General features: G+C 34.9%; 1 protein-coding gene across 1 annotated transcript in view; it reads left to right on the top strand.

The window, feature by feature from the left end:
- Positions 1–19441, top strand: part of LOC136141917 (disintegrin and metalloproteinase domain-containing protein 5-like) — a 144748-nt gene that overhangs the window by 3651 nt on the left and 121656 nt on the right. The window contains exons 3-7 of the mRNA XM_065900073.1: positions 3655–3710; positions 5977–6055; positions 6327–6403; positions 7215–7389; positions 8285–8350. Of these exons, the coding sequence (XP_065756145.1) occupies positions 3655–3710; positions 5977–6055; positions 6327–6403; positions 7215–7389; positions 8285–8350 (453 nt within the window). The remainder of the gene's footprint in view (positions 1–3654; positions 3711–5976; positions 6056–6326; positions 6404–7214; positions 7390–8284; positions 8351–19441) is intronic.

The raw sequence follows: 19441 nt of genomic DNA, 5'->3' as shown, positions 1-19441 counted from the left end.
AATGTTTGGTAGGATTCATCTGTGAAGCTATCTGGTCCTGGACTTTTGTTTGTTGGGAGTTTATTTAAATTCCTGATTCAGTTCATTACAATTCTGTTCGTATTTTGTATTTCTTCTTGATTTAGTCTTGGTAGATTGTACCTTTATAAGAATTTATCCATTTCTTCTGGATTGTCCATTTTATTGGTGCATAATTGTTCACAGTACTCTCATGATATTTTGTAGCTCTGGTGTGTTTGTTATAACTGCTTTTTTATTTCTGATTTTATATGGGCCCTCATTTTTCTTGATGAGTGTGGCTAAAGTTTTATTGATTTCATTTATCTTTTCAAAGCACCAGCTCTTAGTTTCATGTTTTGTTTTTTTTTTAAGTCTCTATGTCATCTATTTCTGCTCTGATCTTTTCATTATCTTTCCTCATACTAACTTTGGGTTTTGTTTGTTCTTCTTTTTGTAGTTCCTTTAGGTGTAAGGTTAGGTTGCTTATTTGAGATTTTGTTTCCTGAGATAGGCTTGTATCACTAGAAACTTCCCTCTTAGAACTGCTTTTGCTGCATTCCATAGAATTTGGATCACTTTGTTTCCGTTTTCATTTGTCTCCAGGTATTTTTTGATTTCCTATTTGATTTCCGCAGTGACACATCAGTTGTTTAGTAGCATATTGTTCAGAATCTACGTGTTTGTGTTTTTTGCAGTTTTTTTCTCGTTCTGATTTCTAGTCTCATACCTCTGTGGTTGGGAAAAGAAATGCTTGATGTGATTTCAGTTTTCTCAAATTCACTGAGACTTGTTTTTGGCATAATATGTGACCTATTCTGGAGAGTGTTTCAAGTGCATTTGAAAAGAGTGTGTATTCTTTTGCTTTTGGATGTAATGTTCTGTAAGTATCTCTGAAGTGCATTCGTAATGTGTCATTTAAGGCCAGTGTTTCCTTATTACTTTTGTGTCTGTATTATTTGTCCACTGATGTAAGTGGAGTGTTAAAAACCTTACTGTTACTGTGTTACTCTCAATCCATCCTTTTGTGTTTGTTAGTATTTGCTTTAGGCATTGAGGTGCTCCCGTGCTGAGTGCATATATATTTACAATTGTTATATCTTCTTGTTGGCTTGACCCTTTTATCATCTGTGCCATTGGACTGTTTTTCCTATTTTGACCCATATTTCACTGCCTTAATTACCGTGGCTTTATCAGAAGTCTTAATATAAGTTAGTATAGGTACTCCTACTTTTCTTTCAAAACTTTAAAGGTGTCATTCCATTGCCTTCTGGTGTCCATTGTTTCAGTCGTAGAGTTACACATTATTTATTTATTTTTAAAATTTTATTTATTTTTTTATACAGCAGGTTCTTATGAGTTATCTATTTTATACATATTGGTGCATATATGTCAATCCCAGTCTCCCAGTTCATCCCACCACCACCCGCCCCCCACCACTTTCCCCCCTTGGTGTCCATACGTTTGTTCTCTATATCTGCCTCTATTTCTGCCTTGCAAGCCGGTTCACCTGTACCATTTTTCTAGATTCCACATATATGCGTTAATACACAAAATTTGTTTTTCTCTTTCTGACTTACTTCACTCTGTATGACAGTCTCTAGATCCATCCACACATAATTTATTAAGAATTATTTTGAAAGTAATGGGTCATTTTTCTCTTACTGATTTTTGAGTATGTTCTCTTTGTCTTTTGTTTTAAATGTTTGAGCATGACATGAGTAATGTCATGAGTAAACCATGCCAAAGAAAGGTTTACTTTCTTTGTGTTCATCCTGATTTGGAATAATAGAATATTTTGAGACTGTGGGTTGATACCTTTCATAAGCTTTGAAAGTATCAGCCATGAATTTTTAAAATGTCATTTCTTTCCTAGTCTTATCTTTATCATATTTTTTTGGACTATAATTACATAAGTGTTAGACATTTTTCATTGGTCACATTTCTCTTTTCTTTTTCATATTTTTCTCTCTGTGTTTCAATCTGGATATTTTCTACTGACCTATATTCCTGTCACTAATCTTATCCCCTGCTGTGTCTAATATTCTCTTATACCCTTTTATTGAATTTTTAATAACAGATATTGATTTTTTTCTTCTGTAAAATCAGAAATGTCTTTCTGATTTTAATTACTTTATTAAAGATTCTATACTTCTACTGAAATTCTCCATCTTCTCATTTTAATCATGGTCATTTTATAGATATTACTGTGGCTTTGTTATTATTCTCTATTTTTTATTTGTATTTTTAAAAATTTGATCTTGTTCTTTAGCACTTGTTGTAATTTTTTAATGGAAAAAATGGTGTATTCATTTACTAGAGCTTCCGTAACAAAGAAACATGAACAATGTGACTTAAACAACAGAAACTTACTGTCTCATAGTTTTGGAGGCTAGAAGTCCAAGATCAAGGTGTTCGCAGGGTTGGTTCTTTTAGGGACTTTGAGGGGTGGATCTGCTCCAGGCCTCTATTGTTAGCTTATAGATAGATGTCTTCGTATGAATCTTCACGTGGGATTCTCCTGTTGTGTATGTCTGTGTCCAAATTTACTTTTTTTTACAAGGATACCACTCACATTGGATTAGGGCCCACACTAATGACCTTAACTTGATTACCTCTGTAAAGGCCCTGTCTCTGAATAAGGTCACGTTCTGAGGGACTGAGGTTAGGAATTCACATGTAAATTTGGATGGAGGGGAACACAATTCCAAACAGTTGGATGAAAAGTTGTAGAAGCTCTGGATGATGTCTTTTTTGAGTTTTTCTCTCCTCTCAGTTTTGTACATTTCTTGTTAATTGCATCCTAGTTTTGTTGTTGTTTTGCTTTGTAAGACATGTGGATTTTAAATTTTATTGGTGCTATCATATTCCCCTTTATTTTTTCATCATATTTATTTAATAAGAAGGCATTTTTAGAGGGTGCAATTTTCAGGTCCCCTCAAGATTCCACTTAGACGTCTTTGTAGAGCGCCATTCAAATGATTCTTAGAACATTTATCTGCTGCAATGAATCTTGCTCTGTTATAATAGAAAGTTAAAGAACTGAAAACTTTTAAATGGCTATTTCTCTTGCTAAAATAAGTTTTTTAAATTAACCAAATAAATAATTTAATGAATCTTATATTTTCTGTTATCTTCTAGAGGGTTCTCTAGACATGTCTCTGCCCTTCCTCTATCCTCTCCTACCTTCTATTCCAGAGGAATTTCATTGCTTGCATTCGATAAACAAAGTGCAATGGTACTTATTGTGTTATCGAGATATAGTCGATTTCTTGTAGTTCTGTCTTTTAGGAGTGTGTCTTCCAATGAGCAGGAAAATTTACTTCCCAGGAGGGCTGGGAGTAAGCAAGCAAAGGTTTCTCTCAAGTGAGGTGGGCATCTTGGCATTTGCCTTGGGCATGGTGAATTGGTGGTGTGTGTCTAAGGCAAAAGGTAATTATCAGCAAGCTTGTCCCTCAGATATGTGAGTAACGGTGAATAGGAGGCAATTCAATTCAGAATCCTGAAGATTCCAACATCCACATGGGAAGGGAAGCACATATGATAGCTATATATTGTTCCTAATTTTGTCAGTTTTAAGAGCATAACTTGAAGAAAACATTTTTGCATATATTATTTACAAGTGTTATTGAAATGTTTTTGGATGCTCATGTACAGGTTGCTTACATCATTACAATAGAAGGAAAACCATATTTTATCCATCTTAAAAAGCAGTAAGTATTTTATCTTTTCAAATTTTAATTTTTTGGTTTCTTGATTTTTAAAAATAATTACAAATAGGATTATTTCATTTTTTAAAACATCTTTATTGGGGTATAATTGCTTTACAATGGTGTGTTAGTTTCTGCTTTATAACAAAGTGAATCAGTTATACATATGCATATGTTCCTATATCTCTTCCCTCTCAATGCAAATGTATATTTGATACATATATACATTTGGTACCTATTGTATATCAGTTATTGGGTAAAGTCATAGGCATACAAAAGGCAATAAAACATGGATACAGGTAAATAATTTATAATATAGAAAGATATATTCAAACACATCAATAGAGAAATGGAGAACTGTTTTATAATGCGTTACTAAGATAAATGTGTAGATAGTATTCTTTGGAAATCAGAGAAGGCTTTTTGGAAAGAGATGACTTGAGCGAAGACAGTTAGCTCTGTGAAGAAGTGAGGTGGTGTTGGGGAACATTCTGATTCAAGGAAATCATGTGCAGGTTTGAGACAGACTGGATTTTTGTGGTGTGCAAAAAGTAGTGTGAATGACTGAAGGACATATTTATTGAGGATAGAAGTAAAACATTTTGGAAGAGTAGGCAGGAGCTGGACTGTAGAAGATCTAGAATGCCATGATAAGGGTATTAGAAGCCAAAATGTTTTTAAGCATGTACTTATATAGGTCCGTTGAGTCTTTATAGGCTGTTTCTGAGGGGGTAAAAGTGGAGGTAAGGTGTCTAATTGTATGATTATATAATAGTTTAGGTGAGTGATGATAGCAGCTTGAACAGTGATCATAGCGCTGGAAAGAAAAATTCAGTAAACCTTGAGGATAGATTTGGTAGAATGGGAAGCAGTGAGGAATCTTGGATAATTTAGTTGTTGCTTAAGAAAATTGGTAGATTATAGTGTAATAAAATGAGGGATATTAATGAAGGAGATATTTATGTGAGGAAGGGGTGAGTTTGGTTTGCATTGCTTATAAGATATTCAAGTGGGTTTTTTTTCCCTTAGGTATATGAATATAGGAATTTGAATCTCTAAGGAGAGATTGGCAATAGGGATATAGATTTAGCAGTAATCAATTTGGTGTAATTTTTTTTTAAGTGAGAGCTTACAGAGTGTTTACAAATATACTGGTGGCTAAAGACGGAATCTTGGGAAAGACCAATATTTCTCTTTTCGGTTCTACCGAAAGAGATCAAGCTAGAAGGGTCAGGGAGGTAGGAAGAGAAGCAGAAGAGTGATGTGTGATGTAAAATAAGTGATTAGAGTGAGTGGTCACAGTTTTCAAAATGATGCTAGAAGTCCAGTGCAATGATAATTTTAAAACTGTCTTTCGGATTTGACATTCTGGTGGTTATGAATCTTTTCCAGAGCAGTTCAGGGTGAGTAAGAATTGACAAAGCAAAGAAACTGTGTGTAGACCACTCTTTTGGTAAAATCTGTTGAGAATTGAAAATATGTAGGGAATAGCTAGAGGAGGACACAGGGCCAAGGGAGAGTTATTTAGGATAATAATGACTTGACAATAAACTTTTCAATAGTGTTAAGATAAAAACCAGTAGAGAGGAAGAGTTTGAAATTACAGTACCAATAAAGTATGTATCTTCAATACATGGTGCAGAATAGGACGCATAGCACAAGTGTTTGCTTTGAACAAAAGAAGTAGTCGTTCTCTGGGAATAAATATAAGGAGTGAGGATGGGTACAGGTGATCTGATGAGGTGACATGGAAGTTATTGAGATGATTGACAGGAGCGGTGTCAAGTTTCTGAATAATTACTAAGGAGAATGAAAGAAAATTCAGACCCAGGTTATTGGGAAGAATTGGTACTTAGTTAAGCTTAGTGAATATGAATTTGTAGTGATGCTAAAGAATCTTTCAAAATTCTGTCCTAACCCTACATTTTAATTTTGAGATTCAAGTTTAAAATCTGGAATTAATGAGCAATAATGACAGAGAATTGAAAGTTCTTTGTTGGAAATTGAGACCTATGTTATTTCGCTATTTGATATTTCTAGCAATTTAGGTCGTTCATTATCATGCATTTTAGTATTATGTGTCACTATAATTAAAATGCCTCCCTCTGCCCCTAATTTATTGTAAATGACAAGCATTGGGGCAATAGGATATGCCAAGATAATGCACTACTTTAAATTTCTCCCTCAAAAGGAAAATTTGTATTATGAAGAATAATTTTTCTATGTCTTCTGTTCACAATTTGACCATGTTTTGGTGATTTCTGCCTAGATCATTTTTATCTTCAGCTTCTGTTGTTTACTCTTATGACAAAGATGACACCCAACATTCTCAGCCTTTGTTAGCTCAGGTAAGACTTAGGTATTTTGTTACAGATTTCTTTTTCTGGATTTTCTTTAAAAATACAAATATTATGCAAGTTTAGAATATTATTTTACACATTCACTGAAATCGAATAATGTGGACTAGTTCTTATTTCTACCTGGCACAACTTCATTGGGTAATGGCCACTCATATTAAAGTACTAAGGTAGTGAAAGTAAAAGGTATAAGTGAGATATCTGGGATGTCCATTTCAAAAAGAACTTATCCATTTGTTTTTCTCTGTGTATTTTTTTTCAGATGGATTGCAATTATCATGGATATGTTGCAGGTTTTCCAAATTCTCTTGTATCCCTCAACATTTGTTCAGGACTCAGGTTGTAGCCTCTTTAAAGACATTCCATTTGCCAGTACTAGATCTTGCCAGTCTATAAGTTGATCCTTTATGTATCTTTTCTAGTTCTACAGTCACCTTTGTTATTTCAATTCCCAAAGGCGTGAACAAGAATTACTGATAAAATAAAGTGTGTCACCCCGGCAGCATCCATTCCAGATGGGAGGCTACTTGTTGATTCTAACAGGATATGCTGCTTGAGGCTTTGAGCAATCTTGAGTGTGGGAGGTGCTGATTAGGTCTCTCCATACTAATCTAGTTTTCCCAAATTCTTTATGTTTTAACTCGTGTCTTAATTTCCTAGAATGGTTGACAGTGTGGAATGCCTGAGTCTGACAGGTACTTTGGCTCTGCTCGTAGTCTTTCTTAGGCGCATAGCACCTTTAACTCAGCCACACAGATAAATGATTTAAGACGTGAAGTGTCAGAGGAGAGGTAGAGATTTCAAAGAGAAGAAAAGGACCTAAGACCAAGGAAAAGAGTGTCTATGGCTCCTAAAGGTTGGCTGAGAAAATCAACACCCTAGGTAGAGGTCTTAACCCCTTTAAGCACATGGATGCATGCCACTAACCTTCTTTCTTTAAGATAATCAAAATATTTTTATTAGAATATTTGTAATAAAAAGCCATACATATCCTGTGTTATTACTGGTCCAGTTCTGGAGCAACACCTCAAAGAATAAAGAGATAAATAGAAAAATAAAGTGACTTTAAATGTAAAAAAATTTTTGGCCAACATTTCTCATAGTTTCAGTAGAATCATATCAGATTTGTTTTGATTATTTTAACATACAGGGGAATATTGCAGTTTAAAAACATCTCATATGGAATTGAACCAATGGAAGCTGTATCAGGATTCACGCACATGATTCATGAAGAAAAAAATGATATAACTAATATTCCTCTGTTATGGGAAAATGACACTTATATCTATGATAGCTCACAGTATCAAGTCAGAAAAAGTTCAGAAGTAAGTGTGGACTGTTTAATTTAAAATTTTTCAGTATAATTTTATGAAATAAAAAATACTTTCAGAGCAAAATATGGTGATATGCAAATTTTAAATTTGCTTTACTTTTTCATGATGGCTCTACATGACTTTTCAAATGGATGGAGAATGAAATTAAGTTCTTTGTTATGCTTGTTGTTAGGTGAAAGTTTAGCAAAAACTTAGGTAATCTTGGAAACAGATATGTGAGTATAAGATTAAATAAAGCAAAAACCTAATTTTCTTGTGTGGGCATTTGGATAATTAATGTAAATTATTTCTTTTCCTCAATTATTCTGGTAATTTAGGTGAAAATAATATGTGATGTAGATTTCTAAATGAGTCTTTGTTAATGTGAGAATTCAGAAATGAATAATATCAGTGGCTTACATAAGGTACATGTAAAGCGAACTGATGAATTCTTCCTCCACAAAGACCTGTAAGCTGCCATAAATAACTTTCCTGGCTCTAGTGAACTGCCCATGATTGTAAAGTTTAGTAATATTTTTCTAAACTACATTGTTTGTCAAAAGTAGTTCTAATAATTGGTTGCAGAAAATCTGTGCACATGGAAGATTACTATGAAAAATTATCATAAGGCTAAGGAAAGTTATAAACTTAATATTTCTAATTTCAGCTACTGCAAAAATCGAAATATACCTGGGTTCTTGTATAGCTTGGAGTCTCATTGAAAATTCTTATTAATCACAGGCATGCTTTGGACTGGAATTTTCTGAATAGTACATAAATTTTGTAGTTGAAAATCAGCTTAATATTTGATCAGTATCAACTCGTCTCTCAGTTTATCTCTGAACGTAATTTCAATAGAAGGCAAATTTTTGGAAATTTCTCAAGACTCATGTTGTATGTTTTTCAGAGACCTGGCTATTTCAAGTTATTCCCCCGATATCTTGATATGTATATTATTGTGGATAAAAATCTGGTAGGTTCTTTTTTTTGCATTGTTATTTTTAAATGATTTAACAATCGTCTTTAACCTGATTTCAAGGATATAATAAAAATTTTAAAACCATTTTTTGATAAAAGTTTATTTTGCTTTTGCAATGAATGCTTAAAAATTATGAATACACCAAGTTTTTGTTAATTCATTTATTTTGTATTCTGGGCTCTCTAACTGCTTTTGTAAAGTGAACTATCTTTTCATTTTCTGAAGCTTGCCAGCTATTTTTCTTTTTTTCAAAAGGACTACATCCTCAGTGGAAGCATAGATTAGAACTCCTCCAAACCCTACCCCCGCACACAATAATATCTAATTGCCTAAGCCTAATTAGAAGGGTAGTCTACAAAGCAAATATGCCACTCCTTCTAAGCAAAGGAAGAAAACAAGTTATATGTTTTGTTCTAGCTAAGTTCTAGGGGAACAAGTTATGTTTTGTTCTCCTAAGTTCAAGGTAAATGAAATGACAGAAAATGAACAAAATTCTCATATTGAGGATGCATGACTGTACTTCAGGTCTTGTATAGGTTTGGGTTTTGAATTTATACAGCATGGGCAATTAGTAGATTCTAAGCTATGAGGCTACATTTGTCCCAGGTTGGTAGATCTGAGGGCAGCTGATGGAAGCAAGTAGTATTTCTCTCTGGAGGAATGCAACTTCAAGCAGGATTCCTGCAGATTAATATCAGCCATATATGAGCTCAAAATCCATAAGAGACTTAGCCACCATGTACAAGGGTTAGCAAAACAAAAACTCATAGATTAGACCCACAAAATTTTGAGATATTAAAATTTTAAAATATGAGTTATAAAATAAAGATATTTTTTCCCATAAGGAAGTCATTGGTTCTGAAGAGGTGAATATGAGGCAGGGAAGCTGAGCTAACTCTTGGCAGAGGTGACAAAAATTGAAGTGTATGACTCATTAAAGAGTTGATAGGTTTTTTAGCGTGGCTAAGCTGACCCGGTACAAAGTCAACACATACACTAAAATCACATTCTTACAAAATGACAAGGCAATTAGAAGTAGGAAAGCAGAATTTTAATCATAATCAAAAAAAGGAAAGCAATAAAGAGAAAGAAAAATGTACATTAAACTTTTGTTTCATAAATGTGGAACAAATTAAAAGCTAATTAAGATAAAATATTTCAACTCAAATATGTAAGTAATTATATTAGATATAGAGGGATTAAGTACTGCAGTTAAAATCCAAAGATAAAGTTTAATTAAAAGCAAAGACAGAGTATGATATAAGACACACACACACACACACACACACACACACACACACACGTACATACTCGCTCTGCTTACAACTGACGTCAAAAATATATGTCATGAAAGTAAAAGATTATAAAAAATATACCATAAAAATATTCTAAAAACCTGTTTAGCTAGATTAATATCAGACAAAGTAGACTTTAAGATAGGTGTAAATTATCTCTTACTGTGTAGCATACCACTCCAAAATTTAGTGGCCTAAACCAATAACCATTTATTTATTTGGTTGGTAGCCCAGAGATGTTTTTGGAATTTTATCAATCTCAGACCCTTTTTATCTAATCTGGTGGCCTTTTATTGATACAGTATCTTAAAACCTTTGTAGTCTTCTTTCTTTTCTCTTCTCTTTTTTTTTCTTTTTACAGGATTACTTTTTAACCACCTGTTTTTCCTCACACAGAGAATGTTCTTTACTGAGATTTCAAAGGCATAGAAATACAGTTTAAAAGGTTTCAACAACTTTTTTTTTTTTTGCGGTTTGCGGGCCTCTCACTGCTGTGGCCTCTCCCGCCATGGAGCACAGGCTCCGGATGCGCAGGCTCAGCGGCCATGGCCCACGGGCCCAGCCGCTCCGCGGCATACGGGATCCTCCCAGACCGGGGCACGAACCCATGTGCGCTGCATCGGCAGGCCGACTCTCAACCACTGCGCCACCAGGGTAGCCCCTGAACAACTTCCTTTAAACAAAATATACGTTGCTATGTGGTTACCAGTGGCAGGTATGAGGATTAACTGCAACCTTTGTGAAGCCCAGTAGGGAGCTTGCAAAAGAAGTTCTAGTGCCTTTTCTTGAAATAGCCCACCAGTGTGAAATCACCTATTTCTTGAATTGTTTTCTAATGAAGGAGTACAGAGTATTATGTTTTCTTAGCATAATGTCCTAAAGTTTTATCCATGTTGTAACATGTGACAGCATGCCCTTCTTTTTTAAGGCTGCATAATATCCCACTGTGTACCTATACAATATTTTCTTTATCCAGTCACTTGTTAATGGACGTTTGAGTTTCTTCCACCTTTTGGCTATTGTGAATAATGATGCAAGGAACATGAATGTGTAAATATTTCTTTGGGATCTTTCTTTTTTAAATGTTTGATAGAAGATTTTAGTGAATCTACTTGGTCCTGAATTTTACTTTATTATGTGGTTTTTGATTACTGATTCATTTTCATTACTTACTCATTATTGATCTAGTAATATCTTTAATATTTTTGTGTATTTCAGTCTTGGTAGGTTAGGTTTCTAGGAGTTTATGTTTTTTATGTTATGCAATTAGCATATAATTATTCATAGTAGTCTCTTATAATCCTTTTTATTTTTGTGGTATCAGTTGTAATGTCCTCATTTCATTTCTAATTTTAGTTATTTGTATCTTCTGTTTAAAAATTTTTTTAAATTTTATACTGAAGTATAGTTAATTTACAATGTTGTGTTAGTTTCAGGTGTACAGCCAAGTGGTTCAGTTATACATATACATATATCTATTCGTTTTCAGATTCTTTTCCTATATAGGTTATTACAAGATACTGAATATAATTCCCTGTGCTATGCAGTAGGTCCTTGTTGATTATCTACTTTATATATAGTAGTGTGTATATGTTAATTCCAAACTCCTAATTTATCCCTCCCCACCTTTCCCTTTTGGTAACCATAAGTTTGTTTTCTAAGTCTATGATTCTGGTTCTGTTTTCTAAATAAGTTCATTGGTACTGTTTTTTTTAGATTCCACATATGTGTCTTATCATATATTTGTGTTTCTCTGTCTGACTTCACTTAGAATAACAATTTCCTGGTCTATCCATGTTGCTGCAAAGGGCATTATTTCATTCTTTTTATGGCTGAGTAATATTGCATTGTATATATGTACCACATCATCTTTATCCATTCATCTGTTGTTGGACATTTAGGTTGCTTCCATGTCTTGACAATTGTAAATAGTGCTGCAGTGAACATTGTGGTGCATGTATCTTTTTGAATTATGGTTTTCTCTGGATATATATGCCCAGGAGTGGGATTGCTGGATCATATGTTAGCTCTCTTTTTAGTTTTTTAAGGAACCTCCATATGTTCTCCATAGTGGCTGCACCAATTTACATTCCCACTGATGATGTAGGAGGGTTCCCTTTTCTCTACACCCTCTTCAGCATTTATTGTTTGTAGACCTTTTGATGATGGCCATTCTGACCGGTGTGAGGTGATACCTCATTGTAGTTTTGATTTACATTTCTCTAATAATTAGCGATGTTGACCATCTTTTCATGTACCTTTTGGCCATCTGTATGTCTTCTTTGGAGAAATGTCTATTTAGATCTTCTGCCCATTTTTTTTTTTTTTTGTGGTACGCGGGCCTCTTACTGTTGTGACCTCTCCTACTGTGGAGCACAGGCTCTGGACACACCGGCTCAGGGGCCATGGCTCACGGGCCCAGCCACACGGGCCCAGCCACTCCGCGGCATGTGGGATCTTCCCAGACCGGGGCACGAACCTGTGTCCCCTGCATCGGCAGGTGGACTGTCAACCACTGCGCCACCAGGGAAGCCCCTCTTCTGCCCATTTTTGTTTGTGTTTATTGTTTTGATATTGAGCTGTGTGAAGTGTTTGTATATTTTGGAGATTAATCTCTGGTCAGTCACATCATTTGCAAAAATTTCCTCCCATTCTGTGGGCTGTCTTCATTTTGTTGATAGTTTCCTTTGCTACGCAAAAGCTTTTAAGTTGAATTAGGTCCCAGTTGTTTTTGTTTTTATTTTCATTACCCTAGGAAGTAGATCAAAAAAGATCTTGCTGCCATTTATGTCAAAGAGTGTCTTGCCTGTGTTTTCCTCTTACATTTTAGGTCTTTAATCCATTTTGAGTTCATTTTGCTGTATGGTGTTAGAGAGTGTTCTTATTTCATTCTTTTGCACATGGCTGTCCACGTTTCCCAGCACCACTTACTGAAGAGGCTGTCTTTCCTCCGTTGTATATTCTTGCCTTCTTTGTTGTAAATTAATTGACCATAGGTGTGTGGGTTTATTTCTGGGCTTTCTGTCCTGTTCCATTGATGAATATTTCTATTTTTGTGCCAGTACCATACTCTTTTGATTAGTATAGCTTTGTAGCATTGTATGAAGTCAGGGTGCCTGATTCCTCTAGCTCCATTTTTGTTTCTCAGTATTGATTTGACTATTCAGGGTTTTTTGTGTTTCCATACACATTTTAAGATTTTTTATTCTAGATATGCCAAAAATGCCATTGGTAATTTGATAGGGATTGCATTAAATATGTAGATTGCCTTGGGTAGTATAGTCATTTTGACAATATTGATTCTTCCAATCCAAGAACATGGTATATGATTCCATCTGTTTGTGTCATCTTTGATTTCTTTCTTCAGCGTCTTATATTTTTTAGACTACAGGTCTTTTGCCTTTTTAGGTAGTTTTATACCTAGGTATTTTCTTCTTTTTAATGAGATGGTAAATGGGATTGTTTCCTTAGTTTCTCTTTCTGATCTTTTGTTGTTAGTGTATGGAAATGCAATAGATTTCTATGTATTAGTTTTGTATCCTGCAACTTTACCACATTCATTATTAGCTCTAGTAGTTTTCTGGTAGCATCTGTAGGATCCTCTGTGTATAGTATCATGTCATCTGGAAACAGTGACAGTTTTACTTCTTCTTTTCCAGTTATGATTCCTTTTTGTTTCTTTTTCTTCTCTGATTCCCATGGCTAGCAACTATGTTGAATAAAAATGGCAAGAGTGGACATCCTTGCCTTGTTCCTGGTCTTAGAGGAAATGCTTTCAGTTTTTCACTGTTGAGAATTGTGTTTGCTGTGGATCTGTCATATATGGCCTTTATTATGTTGAAGTATGTTCCCTCTATGCCCACTTTCTGGAGGGTTTTTGATCATAAATGGGTGTTGAATTTTGTCAAAAGCTTTCTCTGCCTCTATTGAGATGATCATATGGTTTTTATTTTTCACTTTGTTTTTGTGGTGTATAACACTGATTGATTTGTGGATATTGAAGAATCCTTACATCCCCGAGATAAATCCCACTTGACCATGGTGTATGATCTTTTTAATGTATTGTTGGATTTGGTTTGCTAGTGTTTTGTTGAGGATTTTTGCATCCATATTCATCAGTGATATTGGCCTGTAAGTTTCTTTTTTTGTGGTATCTTTGTCTGATTTTGGTGTCAGGGTGATGATGGCCTCATGGAACGAGTTTCAGAGTGTTCATCCCTCTGCAATTTTTTGGGAATATTTTCAGAAGGATAGGTGTTAACTCTTCTCTAAATGTTTGATAGAATTCTCCTGTGAAGCCATCTAGTCCTAGACTTTTGTCTGTTGGGAGTTTTTAAATTACAGTTTCAATTTCGGTACTTGTGATTGGTCTGTTCATGTTTTCTATTTCTTCCTGCTTCAGTCTTAGAAGGTGGTAGCTTTCTAAGAATTTTCCCATTTCTTCCAGGTTGTCCACTATAGTGATATATACTTGCTTTTAGTAGTCTGTTATGATCCTTTGTATTTCTGTGTTGTCATTTGTAACTTCTCTTTTTTCATTTTTAATTTTATTGATTTGAGCCCTCTCCTTTTTTTTTCCTCATGAGTATGGCTAAAGCTTTATCAATTTTATCTTTTCAAAGAACCAGCTTTTAATTTCATTGATCTTTTATTGTTTTCTTCTTCTCCATTTCATTTATTTCTGCCTTGATCTTTGTGATTTCTTTCCTCCTACTAACTTTGGGTTTTGTTTTTTCTTCTTTCCCTAGTTGCTTTAGGTATAAAGTTAGGTTGTTTATTTGAGATTTTTCTTGTTCCCTGAGGTAAGATAGTATTGCTATAAATTTGTCTCTTAGAACTGCTTTTGCTCTGTCCCATAGGTTTTGGATCATCGTGTTTTCGTTTTCATTTGTCTCTAGGTATTTTTTGATTTCATTTTTGATTTCTTCAACGATCCATTGGTTGTCTAGTAACATATTGTTTAGCCTCTACGTGTTTGTGTTTTTTGCAGTTTTTTTCTTGTAGTTGATTTCTAATCTCATAGTGTTGTATTCAGAAAAGATGTTTGATATGATTTCAGTTTTCTTAAATTTACTGAGGCTTGCCTTATGGCCCAAGATGTGACCTATCCTCAAGAATGTTCCATGTGCACTTGAGAAGAATGTGTATTTGCTGCTTTTCGATGGAACACTGTATAGATATCAATTAAGTCCACCTGATCTAATGTGTCACTTAAGGGCTGTGTTTCCTCATTGATTTTCTGTCTGGATGATCTCTCCATTGATGTAACTGGGGTGTTAAAGTCCCCCACTATTATTGTGTTACTATCAATTTCTCCTTTTATATCTTTTAACATTTGCCTTATATATTGAGGTGCTCCTGTGTTGTGTGCATATGTACAACTGTTATATCTTTCTCTTGGATTGATCCCTTGATCATTATGTAGTGTCCTTCTTTGTCTCCTGTAACAGTCTTTATTTTAAAGTCTATTTTGTCTGATATGAGTATTGCTATTGCAGCTTCCTTTTGATTTCCATCTGCACGGAATACCTTTTTCCATCCCCTCACTTTCAGTCTGTACAGGTTTCTAGATCTGAAGTGAGTGTCTTGTAAACAGCATATACATGGGTCTTTTTTTTATATCTGTTCAGCCAGTCTATGTCTTTTGGTTGGAGCATTTAATTCATTTACATTTAAGATAATTACCAATATGTATATTTTTATTGCCATTTAAAAAATTGTTTTGGATTTTTTTGTAAGCTGTTTTTCTTCCTTTTCTGTTTTGTTCTCTTTTGTGATTTGATGACTATGTTTAATATTGTGTTTGGATTCCTTTTTATTTTTTGTGTGTATATCTAATGTAGTTTTTTGGTTTATGGTTTCCATGAGGTTTTGATACAGTGGTCTATATATATATAAGTTTGTTTTAAGTTGGTTGACTGTTAATTTCAAGTGCATTTCCAATATCCTGAATTTGTATTCTCCTCTTCTCATGATTGCTTGTTTTGATATCATATTTTTGTGTGGATGATTTCTTGACTATGCTACATGTTTGCCTTTACAGGTGAGCTTTCCCATTTGTTTTCTTTTTTCTAGTTGTTGCCTTTTCTTTTCCGCCTAGAGTTTTTCCTTTAGCATTTGTTGTAAAACTGGTTTGGTGGTGCTGAATTCTTTTGCTTGTCTGTAAAGCTGTTGATTTCTCTGTCAAATCTGAATGAGAGCCTTGCTGGGTAGAGTATTCTTGGTTATAGGTTTTTCCCTTTCATCACTTTAAATACATTGTGCTACGCCCTTCTGGCCTGCAGAGTTTCTGCTGAAAAATCAGTTGATAATTTTATGGTGATTCCTTTGTATGTTTTTTGTTGCTTTTCCTTTGCTGCTTTTAAGATTTTCTCTTTGTCTTTAATTTTTGTCAGTTTGATTAATATGTGTCTCAGCGTGTTCCTCCTTGGTTTTGCCCTGTATGGGACTCTCTGCCCTTCCTGGAGTTGGGTGACTTCTTTCCCGTATTAGGGAAGTTTTTGGCTCTTATCTCTTTGAATATTTTCTCAGGACCTTTCTCTCTTTTCTCCTTCTGGGACCCCTATAATGCGAATGCTGGTTTGTTTAATGTTGGCCCAGAGGTCTCTTAGACTGTCCTCATTTCTTTTCATTCTTTTTTTCTTTATTCTGTTTTGTGGCAGTGATTTCCACCATTCTGTCTTCCAGCCCACTTATCTGTTCTTCTGCCTCTTTTATCTTGCTACTGATTCCTTCTAGTGTATTTTTCTTTTCAGTTATTGTATTGTTCAACTCTCTTCTTTAGATCTTCTTGATCTTTCTTAAACATTTCTTGTATCTTCTTATTCTGTGCCTCCATTCTTTTTTGAAATCTTGTATCGTCTTTACTATCATTACTCTGAATTATTTTTTCAGGTAGATTGCCTATCTCCACTTCACTTAGTTGTTTTTCTGGGGTTTTATCTTGTTCCTTTGTCTGGAACATATTCCTCTGCCATCCCATTTTGTCTGACTTTATGTGTTTGTGGTCTCTGTTCGAGAGCCTACAGGATTGTAGCTCCGCTTCCTTCTGGTGTCTATTCCCTGGTGAGTGAGGCTGTTCTAAGAGGCTTGTGCAGGCTTCCTTGTGGGAGGGCCTGGTTCCTGCCCACAGGTGTGTGGAGCTGGGTCTTTTCCCTCTGGTGGGCATGGACATGTCAAGGGGTGTGTTTAGAGCAGCTTTGGGCTCAGGACTATTCTAGGCAGCCTGTCTGCTGATGGGTGGGCTGTGTTTCTGCTCTGTTGGTTGTTGGGCCTGAGGCTTCCCAGCACTTGAGCCTACAGGCCATTGGGTGGGGCCAGGTCTTGCTGTCAAATGGCCACTTCCAGGAGAGCTCACCCCAGTGAGTACTCCCAGGCACCTCTCTCACTAGTGTCCATGTCACTGAAGTGAGCCAAAGCCATCCCCCACCTCCCCAGGAAATGCTCCAAGACCAGCAGGTAGGTTTTGCCCAGGCTCTTATGAAGCCACCGCTTTTTCTCTCAGTCCCAGTGCACATAAGAACCTGGGAGGAGAGGCTTCCTTTTCCTGATGAGTAACTCATTGAGACTGCTGGACTCATCCATCCATCATACTCCATGAGGGCCATGGGAGCCTTTCAAATCTGTATGTTCTCTTTTTTTTAAGTAAGTAAATGTGGCTGTTTTCTTAATTTCTCTTTCTGCTAGTTCATTGTTACTGCATAGAAAGACTATAGATTCCTGTATAATGATTGTGTACCTTGCAACTTTATTGAATAGTTATAACAGGTTTTGGTGGGGTCTTTCAGATTTTCTATATGTAAAATTATGCCATCTGCAAATAGGTCAGTTTTACTTCTTCTTTCTGATTTGGATGCCTTTTATTTATTTTTCTTGCCTGATTGCTCTTCCTGAAACTGTGTTGAATAAGAGTGTGATAGTGGGCATCTTTGTCTTGTTCTTGATCTTGGAGGGATAGCATTCTATTCTTTTCTTCAGCATTGAATATAGTGTTTGCTGTGGGTTTGTCATGTACGGCCTTTATTATATACATTTTACTGATAGTTTTTATCATACGGATGTTAAATGTTGTCAAAAGCTTTTTCTGCATCTATCGAAATGATCATATGGTTTTTATTCTTCAGTTTGTTATTGTGGTGTATCATGCTAATTGATTTCTGGATGTTGAACCATTTTTGTGTCCCTGGAAAAAATCTCACCTAATCATGGTGTATGATCCTTTTAACGTATTGTTGTATTTGGTTTACTAATGTTTTGTTGAGGATTTTTGCATCTATATTCATCAGAGGTATTAGGCTTTAATGTACTTTTTTGTGTGTTGTACTTGTCTAATTTTGGTAAAAGGGTAAGGTTAGCCTTGTAAAATAAGTTAAGAAGCATTTCTTCCTCCTTAATTTTTTGGGAACAGTTTGAAAAGATTGATATTAAAGTTTCTTTTACTGGTAGAATTCACCTATGTGGCCATTTCACTGTGGACTTTTGTTTTTTGGGAGATTTTTAAAGTTACTGATTCAATCTCCTTACTAGTGATTAGTTTATTCAGATTTTCTATTTCTTCATGGTTCAGTCTTGAAATGTTGTATAATTCTGAGAATTTATCCACGTGTATGTTGTTAAAGTTCTTGGCATATAGCAGTTCATTGTATTCTCTCATAATCCTTGTATTTCTAAGGTATCTGTTGTAACTTCTCTTCTTTTGTTTCTGATTTTCTCTGAGTTTCTCTCTTTTTTCTTAGTCTAGCTAAAGGTTTTTCTTTTTTTCCAAGAACCAGCTCTTAGTTTCATCTATCTTCTCTATTGTTTTATTAGTCTCTTTCATTTATTTTTGCTCTGATCTTTATTAATTCCTTTTTTGTCTACTGACTTTTTGCTTCACTTTTTCTTCTTTTTCTAGTTACTTTAGATATGCGTTAGGTTGGTTCTTTGAGATTTTTCTTAATTTCTTGAGGTAATCTGGTGTTGATATAAACTTTCCTTTTAGTACCGCATCCCACAGATTTTGATATGTGGCATTTTCATTTGTCTTCAGGTAATTTTTGACTTCTCCTTTGATATTTTCTTTGATCCAATAGTTGTTCAAAGAATGGTGTTTAGTCTACACACATTTATGATTTTCAGAGCTTTCTTCTTGTAGTTGATTTCTTGTTTCATAACATTGTGGTTGGAATAGATGCTTGATATGATTTTAATTTTCTTACATTTATTGAGACTTGTTTTGTTTCTCAACATATGGTCTGTCCTTGAGAAAGTTCCATGTGCACTTGAGAAGAATGTGTATTCTGATGCATTTAGATGGAATGTTCTGTACAAATCTATCAAATCCACCTTGTCTAATGTTTCATTTAAGGCCACTGTTTCCTTGTTGACTTTAGGTCTGTTAATAATTGCTTTATATATTTTGGTTCTCCTATGTTTGGTACATACGTATTAATAACAGTTATGTGTTCTTGATGAACTGTTCCTTTTATCATTATATACCGTCCATTTTTGTCTCTTGTTACTTTTTTTGGCTTGAGGTCTATTTTGTCTGTTATGTGTATGGCTACACTCATTTTCTTTTGGCTGCCATTGGCTTGGAGTGTCCTCTTCCATCCCTTCACTTTGAGCCTGTGTTTGTCTTCAGAGCTAAGATGTGTCTTCTGGAGGCAGCATATTATTGGGTCTTGTTTCTTAATCCATTCAGCCACTCTGTGTCTTTTGGTTGGTAAATTCAGTCCATTTACATTTAGGGAGATTATTGATAAATGAGGTCTTCATAATGCTGCTTTTGTTTTCTGGCTGCTCTGTATCT

Source organism: Phocoena phocoena, chromosome 21 (assembly GCF_963924675.1).
Source record: "Phocoena phocoena chromosome 21, mPhoPho1.1, whole genome shotgun sequence".
NCBI classification, from domain to species: Eukaryota; Metazoa; Chordata; class Mammalia; order Artiodactyla; family Phocoenidae; genus Phocoena; species Phocoena phocoena.
The sequence above is the reverse complement of the archived record's forward strand: the minus strand, read 5'-3'. Positions and strand labels throughout refer to the sequence as shown.